The following is a 9,143-nucleotide window of genomic DNA, read 5'->3' as shown; positions in this document are numbered from 1 at the left end:
CAGAAGGTTCGTACAAATGAACATTTTTGCACTGATAAGTAATCAAGTTCCTTCCAGACAACTTGGAAGTGTTCGGTGATTATTTCTAGCGGTTGTAGATAGAAAAAAGAAATACAAAATTCTTTTTATCGTAATAATGTTTGGCTTATTTCAATGGATTATTACTATACTGAACAATAAATAGGCGACAAAAGGTAATCCACAAACAACAAGCCATAACTTTTAAAGTATTCAAAATAGATATTTTATGTCTTCAGTGAAGTTATTCGCAAAAGTAAGAGCTACAAATTTGCTGAAGGCATCATTTCGATATAATCACTTCCAAGAAAATTTATGAAAATATCTCACTCATAGGGAGATTAATCAGCAAAAGCACTATACCAAAAGAAAGGGCATATTGCCTCCATTAAATTCTCCGAAGATACTCTTGACCTAAAATAAGCCGTTTTGGCGTTAATAATAGATTACATGTTTTTGGTCATATTTCTGGCAATGGGAAATGATAAAAATCTTTCGTCCGCATTTAATGTTAAATATCTCTTTTGATAATAGTCCGATTTCATCAATCTATAGCTTGTTCGAAAGGTATTCGTTAAAGCTGTCTAAAAACGTATAAATTGTTAATCTATATTGTCAATTTCGGCAGATAATTCAAAAAAACTGCAAAAAACGCCATTTTTACGCATTCAAACATTCATATCTTGGAAACTAAACATCAGAATCAAAAACAAATTAATAGCGTTCATACTGTTTTTTAGTTCTTTCATTTAAAATTGGTTTGGATAAGATCGGTTCAGCCATTGCTGAGAAACACGAATGAGAATTTGTCCGTTACATACACACACACACACACACACACACAGACACACACACACAGACATTGTCCCAAATCGTCGAGCTGAGTTGATTGGTATATAAGACTCAGCCCTCCGGGCCTCGGAAAAAATCTTGAAGGTTTGAGCGAATTCTATACATTTCTTTTATAAGAAATGTAAAAAGATTATTGACCATTATAATTTTTTTTTTAATTGGTTTATTTGGCACGGCTCAAGGCGTTAGCTTCACGGAGCCGCGGGTCTTTCATATATTTACATGAAGTAAACAATAGAAATAATAAACAATTAATGCTAAGATCGATCCCGTACGGATTATAAATTAAAGAGTATTAATTAACGTTCACAGAAGACCAGAAGCTCGAACACGCCTGTATTGTATAACAAGTATGATCCAGAAATGTTGTTTTTGCGTATGAAATTTCATTCATAATGGGTTAAAGGATATTTAACCTAAATAAACTGAAAGGATTGTGAGACTACATCTACACTGCTAAAATATAAATGAATAATAAATACATAGAGAAATTAATACACCAATAAATAATTAGATTAAAAAATAAATTAATGAATAAATTCAGGCAAAAAATTTATTAAGTCGTAAGTAGCATAGAACGTAAGGAAACCAACTCTACCAAACATTTAAAAAGGGCTTATCTGCAAAACGTAAACATTGAGAAAATTGTCAAAGGTCAGATTCATTATAATCCTATTTGGAAAATTGATGCTAGTTTCTTTTGATTGCGCATATTGCTACTACTTGTATACTGCCGTAATACGCATATTTGTCCCATGTTCTATGGGATTCCCTATATACGTGGGACAATTATGCGTATAACGGCAGTATACCTCACACAAAAAATGCTGTTCAAGTCTGATATTACACCGAAAGTTAGACAAATTGACTGAATTCTAATTTGATGGTCAGATTGACCCCACTGACATCATAAAATCAGATTGGCCCTGTATGTAAATTATGGGAAAGACTGTATTGCTAGTTAGGCACTTTCCAATCAGTTAGGTCCTTTCATAATCAGTTTGGTCTTAAAAATCAATTAAGCCCTTTTAAAAAAATGTTGTAGAATCGCTACCAAAATTCTTCATAATCAACTAATGCGTTGTGTACGTGCTCGGGTAGATATTTGTTAATGGAAAACATGCACTGAAAAAACTAGATACGTTAACATCATGTGGAAAACACTTGAATTGATTCAGTTGTAAAACACATGAAAACGATACGTTTGTCATTTAAATATCTAATAGAGCGTGGGCAACATGATTTTCAAGTGGAATTCTTGCGAACATTATGTGAAAATCACATTAATATCATAGGAAATACCACTGACTAAGATTTTTAAATGAATTACACGTGAATATCAATTAGTTTTACCTATAGATTTAATGGGTAGAAGAATCGGCGAACTCAATTGTTTTACATATGGATATGCACTATATGTTTTTCACATGAATGTCATGTGGAAAATTCATACTATGCGACTAAACAGCATGGCAACCAAAATTCAATGGTAAAACATCGTATTCATGTGAAAATAGTATGAATATAATTTGAAATAGCACATGAACTTCTTTTTAATAGATTTTCATGTGAAATTCGAAAGGAAATCATTTGATTTGCTTTTCAACATGCAAGTGCACTTGAAAATGATGTTAAATTTCCTTTGGTTTTATAGTGTGATTTTCTATCAGTGTGAAAATTCAATTTGCTACATTTTTCAGTTAGGCCCTTTTCAAATGTTGGGATAGAACTGGGTAGAGCTAAATAAAATTATAAATTCAGAATCGAAACAAGTATGACCCAAAAAAAGCTCCTACGCCGTTCACCAGTAGCTGGTCGAAAACACTTTACGATCCGATCTTTTCAATTTCGTCCGAGATCTCCGCGACTAGCTATTGAATCTTTTTCCGGGAATGTTTTTCGATTGATCTGCAAATCATCATGCTTCGATCACGGTCCACTAGGTTGATGATGATTCCGTTCTGTTAAAGAAGCGGAAAGAAATACAATCTATAGGATAACAAGAATGAGTCACACTTACCGAATCTACCGGTACGTCTAATTCGATGTAGGTACGTTTCGCAATCGGCTCGTTCATGCTGATCCATCGGCAGGTCGAAGTTGACGACAATGGTCACCTGTTCGACGTCGATACCTAAGGCGAAAGAATCTCTCTGTAACCTAGTGTTGTAACCAGAATCAAGTGGCGGAACTTACCCCTGGACAAAACGTTCGTTATAATCTGTACCTTCTCTAGTCCATTTCGGAATCGATCCAGAGCGTCCAACCGTTGTTCCACCGATAGATCACCGGACAGTACCGCTACCGAGTGACCATCCTGGGACATCCTGCCGGTCAATCAACCGGCCGTTTTGCGTACCTGTTTCGATCGATTAATAGTTTCGAAAATAAGTTTACTTGGAGTTTACAACTGTCCTATACATCATATGACAGAAAATGATCGCTTGTCCGACGGTAATCACACAATTTCTCGTCCTGGTTGCGGAACTTGACGTAGTACTGTTTGATGTTATCGAGTGATTCTTGCTCCCGCGCCAGCCGAATGACGATCGGATTGGGTACGATGTACTCTGCAAACTCCATCACCTCGCGCTCGTACGTGGCCAAGAACAACAGCGACCAAAACACCCGCCGCGTCCATTACAAAAAGGGAAAACTTCTAGGTCGTACGTCCTCAACTTTATACCCCAGTCCATTAGCTTGCCGGGTGTTCCGATGATATGATTAGTCAGCTTCGCCCCTTTGACGATCTCCTCGCGAACGGCGTAAGGAAGTTTGATTATCGGACAAAACTTTGGTATTTTGGCAGCTACTTCCCCTTTCTGAATTGCCAGCTCATACGTGGGGGGAAATGCAAACCACCTGCAGATAGTTTTTTAACTTATGGACTAAACTGAGCTGGGAGTCTGGGCGATTATATTCCGTCGCAAACCGGCCAACAGAGTAGGTAGAGCCGTCTCCTGAATCTTGGAAGGGGCGTTGAAACCCATCGCATAGACTCCCTAAAAAAATTCCGGCTTCATGTGCAAAGCTTTGAAAGTTTTGACCAACCAACCGGCGAAGAAGAATCCTTCCGCTGCACATCCAGATCCAGCTTTGATTCTACTAGACCTTAGCGAACATCTTTCATTAGCAAACTTGCATCCGCCAGGCTAAAAGATTAGCCATGGAAAATTTTAAAGCTGATACTAAATATTTCGGGAGAAAATTTAGAATAGGACGTAAGCAACAATGAGATTCTCTTTGGGGTCTTTCTCTTCTGTATTAGTTGGTCGTTTCAATATTTTGTACTCAATTCTTTGCCTAATATTGTAGTAAAAACCATCGGCTATGTATTGGAAAATTAGTGCAGTGTTATAGTGACGTCATAATAAGAGAAAGTAAACAAAGAGAGGCTCTCAATGTTACTTATGTCCTAATCAAAATTTTCTCCAGATTTCAACTTACTTGAATGCCTCTGCATCTTCCGCGGCGGAAGCTGTTTCTCCATTTTCTCTTGCAGCTTGTTTTTCTTCAGGAGCTGTTAGTCAGAATTTCCGTAGCTACCGAACTCAAAATTGCCGGTGCAGGCATTTCTACGGGAGAAACCAGCTTTGGTTCTACTGCCGGTGGACTAGGTTTTTTCACATTCTCTTTCTCTGGACTGTCAGCCGCCGGCATTGATTCCTTATCCTTGGTGATATGTACTCAGTTCGCTAACCTATTAGTATTGAAAAGAAAAATTCAAATCCCATCCCAATGATCGCTTCAAAAATAGGTTATAACAAAACAACACTTACCGAGTGCAGAAATTTCTTGATCCTCCGCCTTTTTAACCCAGTTATTGGTACTGTCCCTCGGGTGGTTTATTCCTTGCAATTCGCTGAAATTTTGACCAGAGCGACTTTGCGGAAAAAACGATGCCTTCTTTTATGGTAAAGGCGGTTGCTCAGCTTGCTGTGAAATGTTAAACTGGAATAGTGATTGCTTGCTGGAATGGAATCACGAGCACTGTGGAGGCAGTGATATTTTCATGCAAGGAACTGGTAGGAACCAACGCTGGAATGTGACGTTTGTGCTTGACTCTGATTTCTCTAAATCATTAAGACAACCGCTGGTAAAAATAGTGGCAGACAAGTTTTAAGCAGAATGTGCCGATAAAATGTTTTCTGATGTGTCTATCATTCGTAAACTCCTGTTGTTTGTTTGAGCTGCAATTGCTATGTGGTTCTTTTTTGAGGGGTTGTTGGCTGCTGCTGGATTTGGAGTTGTCGGTACTGCTGCGGTTGTATCGATTTAATGTTGGTTGGCTGATTGCCAGAGCCAGAATGTTGAGACCAGATTAGTTGAGCTAATTTGTAGCATCTGGTTGTTGTTCCAAAGTGGATCAATGGCTGCTTGTTCTGCCACTTAAAAATTACTGCTCCGGCGGGTGCGCTGTAAATAATATTAATTATTTAAATTTAATTGTTTAAAACTAGAAACAATCACGCTTCCAATAATATTTCTAAACTTACCATTCAAATTCAAAATATTGAATCTCTAAGGGCCGTTTTCTTCACCCTTGCTTAGCGCTTAAGCCAGGTTTAAACGTACTGGTGAATCTGGTTTCAAAGTTAAGCGAGGGTGAAGAAATCGGCCCTAAAGCTACGAAATTTTGACAGGTAGCGATGAAAAAAATACCAAAAATTGCCAAAAATTGTTTTTTTTTATATTTTTTCATTGCGACCTGTCAAAATTTCGCGAGCCTTCTTGCGAAATAATACCTCTGACCAAAGAGAATAGGGAAAGAGACGAATAGTGTGAAGCCAAAAATACCTTATTGAGCAGACCAATCGTGCAATGTAAATAAACATTACTCATGCCTGAGTTGGAGGAGATAAGTATTGTACATCTATTAAAAAAGAAATTTCAATTTTCGTCAGAATTTGGTTCAATCGTGATTGTGAGGTGTATTCTACAGTATATGCATGAGTAAAAACAAGCTATAGAATTATTTCATCTCTTTGTTTCGAAATGCGCATCGTTTGATAAACAAATCCAACGATCGACATATGGTTTGTTTTCAAAATATAATAGAAGTCATTTAAAGTGCTGCCTGTGGAAGCGGTTGCCAAAATTCTAGTGTTGAAATCATCATAAAGGGAGTGTTGCCGTTTTGACTAATTTTCACTCTTCGTCTCTTTCCCTATTCTCTTTGCCTCTGACCATTGTTTCGCAAGGAAAAAGTTTGCCTTGGTGACAGCGCATAGAAAGCAGCGCTATCTCGCGGAAGTATTATGAAACTTATCGTTTGTCGAACCGTGTCTCGGCTAACTGCATGTTTCGTTATCGTTTTCGAGAGAGCTGCGTACCGCTTACGAAATGGAAACGAAAACTTTTTTCGCGAGCATTTCGCGACGTTTTTTATGCATAAGTTTTGTATAGGAAATTTCATTTCGCAAGAGGTGCATACTTAGCTTTAGATGTAATGTATAGGCAATTTTTTTTTCGTCAAATATGGCGTCGTTCTTATTAATGAAATACAATATGTTTTTATTTCACTGTATTGGAATATATGCGCTACTATATAGAAGTACTGGTATTTCGACTTTAAATTTTTTTTTGGTGAAATTCCGTTAAGAATGAAAGGTGGTTTACTACGTAAATGCGAAAATCATCCATTTCATTTTCATATGTCAAAAACATTGAAAATATGAAAATGCAACTTCATTTCTTATTACATTTTTTTTCCACATTTTTCAATTAACTGAAGGGTTGCTAAAATAAAAGTTTTCCTATTACTGCAGTAGAACGTTTTTGAATGTATAATGTTTGCCTTAAAATGTATGAAATTTTATTAATAGAAAATGCAAAAATAGATTTTTTCATAAACATTACATTCTGAGGAGTCTCTTAAAGTTAAATTTCGTGTGAATAAGAATAACATTTTATTATATATGGTTACACAAATGTACAATTTCCAACACCATTTTTAAAAATATAAAAATTTTACCGCATTACCGCGCGGTGCGGTGCGGTAAATAAAGTGCGGTTGCGGTAAGCGGTGCGGTTTTATTATTTTTTTGCGGTTGCGGTGCGGACAATCCATTTACCGCCCACATCCGCACCGCGACGAACCCTAGTAGCAATACATACACATCATTGGATGCGCGATAATTTCAATCCAAATCACTGTGCATCTGCACACGCTATGCATCTGGTAGCCTTTTTATCCACTGACTCTTCATCCTGCAGCCAAACGCAACACACATTCTTTCAAAAAAAAAAAATTCTCACGAGTGGCGAAAATCGCATTCGCATGAAAATGCTGCCTCCAGATTCAGTGAGCGTGGCATTCGGGAGAATTTACTTCATCCATCGAACGAAATGCTGTGTGAGCAATTCTAAGCTAGATTGTGCCAGCCTTTACTCAACAACGCCACTCATCAGACATTGTATTCATCGCATGAACAGATAGCTGGGGATGAACAAACCATTATAAGAATCGACGTGTGCATCATCACAGCACAAAGCGAAACGGGAAAAAATCGATGTTCACTCAGCAATCAACAAGCTTGTTTGTTTGTTATTATAGGAAAATCCGAAATTCCGGTAGGAGCACCTAGGCCGCCCTGAAAAGAAGGGTACGCCGGGCAAACAAGAACCCGAGTAGTGGGCCAACCCCTACTTACAAATCTTAGGGCAGAATATAAACTGGCCAGGGGAAATTTCGCTCAAAGACAACCGACCCCCCAGCATTCAAACTTCCCAAAACCAGTTAGTAAAATATCCAGAGAACCCATTGGTTGTTCCCCGGACAGATGTGCACACGGGAACTATGCCCAAAATATTTCCAAATAATGTCACTAGTACAACGTTAATTAATCAATACTCGAGACCGATTACCACACCGGTCGTGAGATCGAGTGCATGCGTGTATACCATACTACCGTACGCTTATCGTCCATTAACCAGCCATCAGTGCCAATAGAACATTCGTTCGATACCCAAACTGAGTACGAGTTTTTGGCTACCCAACATAATAGACGTCTATTCGTCCCAGAGCCAGTATACACTGGCGCCCCAAGCCTAAACCCAACAATGAGCTCAGTTCATCCACAGTTCTCTTCATTTGAGTTTCCGCCAGCACCCCACCCAGCTCTAGCACCAACACACACTGATGTACCCAACCCATTTCCAGTGACAAATTCCCAGTTTCAACCACCATATTCACGACAGTATTTGACAGGATTCCACCCCGCTCCAAAACACACCGGAGTAGCAAATCTAATCTCAACAAGCAGCTCTTTTTACCCACCACATTCTTCTCCAGAGTTTCCACCAGCTCCGCTCCCAGTACCACCGAACAATGCACCCACTAACAGAACAACCCCCTCATCCCATCGTACTTTACCAGTTTCTCAATGGAATATTGAGAAGTATTCGGGTACTGATCAAGGAATGAAACTGAACGAATTTCTATCAATGGTTGAACAACTCTCACTCTCTGAGCGGGTTTCTGAAGATGAACTATTCGATTCTGCTTTTCATCTCTTTAGAGGGCCGGCATCCAACTGGTACATGTCCATGCGCTCGGGGTATCGGTTGCTTAACTGGCGTCATTTAGTACATGAGCTGCGGAAGACATTTGTTCACCCGGAACTGGACACGTTGGTGAGGTCTCGAATATATCAGAGACGCCAACAGCGGAACGAGACGTTCCAAGAATATTTTTTTGACTTAGAGAAAATATTTCGGTTCATGATTACCCCGATGAATGACCAAGAAAAATTAGACATTCTAAGAAAAAATTAACGTACGGATTACAAAAAAGCACTTTTGTGGAAACCAATGGCAGGTCTTCCTCAGCTGGTTGAAGCAGGACATCTCATTGATGCGTCAAATTTCTCTATGTACCAGAAGGTATTTGGTACTGAAAAATCAGTACACATCGTCAACAACAAAAATTTTCCCAATTCCAACACTAGTAACGGGAAACATCAGCATCAATATCAAAATAAAAATGAATCAGAAAAGTCAGCTAGGGCCAAACCTGATACTTTTGGGAACTCTCAACCTTCCAGACAGGTTATCGACCAAGGAAAACGTCCATTGGACCAGAAAAAACAGGAGTTGAAGACCCGAAAGAGGCAACCTCGAAGCCGCATAGAACCCTCGAATTTTTAATAGCTGGCTTTACCCCACCACCAGCGAACGTTTGTTTGAATTGTCGCCAACCCAGGCATCAGATTGAACAGTGCCGGTCGTTAAAGGGACTAATCTGCTACATCTGCGGTTTTAAAGGGTTCGAC

General features: G+C 38.8%; 1 protein-coding gene across 1 annotated transcript; it reads right to left on the bottom strand.

The window, feature by feature from the left end:
- Window positions 1-2,799: 2,799 nt before the first annotated feature.
- LOC131675839 (DEAD-box helicase Dbp80-like) lies at window positions 2,800-3,196 on the bottom strand. The gene is made up of 3 exons (XM_058954979.1): window positions 3,067-3,196; window positions 2,891-3,004; window positions 2,800-2,831 (listed from the first exon to the last, which is right to left on the bottom strand). The coding sequence occupies exons 1-3, from the start codon at window positions 3,194-3,196 to the stop codon at window positions 2,800-2,802; spliced, it is 276 nt and encodes a 91-aa protein (XP_058810962.1).
- Between the last annotated feature and the right edge of the window lie 5,947 nt (window positions 3,197-9,143).

This window comes from Topomyia yanbarensis, chromosome 1, assembly GCF_030247195.1.
Source record: "Topomyia yanbarensis strain Yona2022 chromosome 1, ASM3024719v1, whole genome shotgun sequence".
Lineage (NCBI taxonomy): Eukaryota > Metazoa > Arthropoda > Insecta > Diptera > Culicidae > Topomyia > Topomyia yanbarensis.
Note: the sequence above shows the minus strand (reverse complement) of the source record. Positions and strands in the feature narration are given on the sequence as shown.

What these genes read in the sequence shown, in the direction of transcription:
- LOC131675839 (XM_058954979.1), bottom strand. Translation starts at nt 3,196, where the DNA reads ATGTCCCAGGATGGTCACTCGGTAGCGGTACTGTCCGGTGATCTATCG. An exon ending in AACGAACGTTTTGTCCAGGG is followed by an intron (nt 3,005 to 3,066) that starts GTAAGTTCCGCC and finishes CTTTCGCCTTAG; the next exon opens with GTATCGACGTCGAACAGGTG. An exon ending in TAGACGTACCGGTAGATTCG is followed by an intron (nt 2,832 to 2,890) that starts GTAAGTGTGACT and finishes CTTCTTTAACAG; the next exon opens with AACGGAATCATCATCAACCT.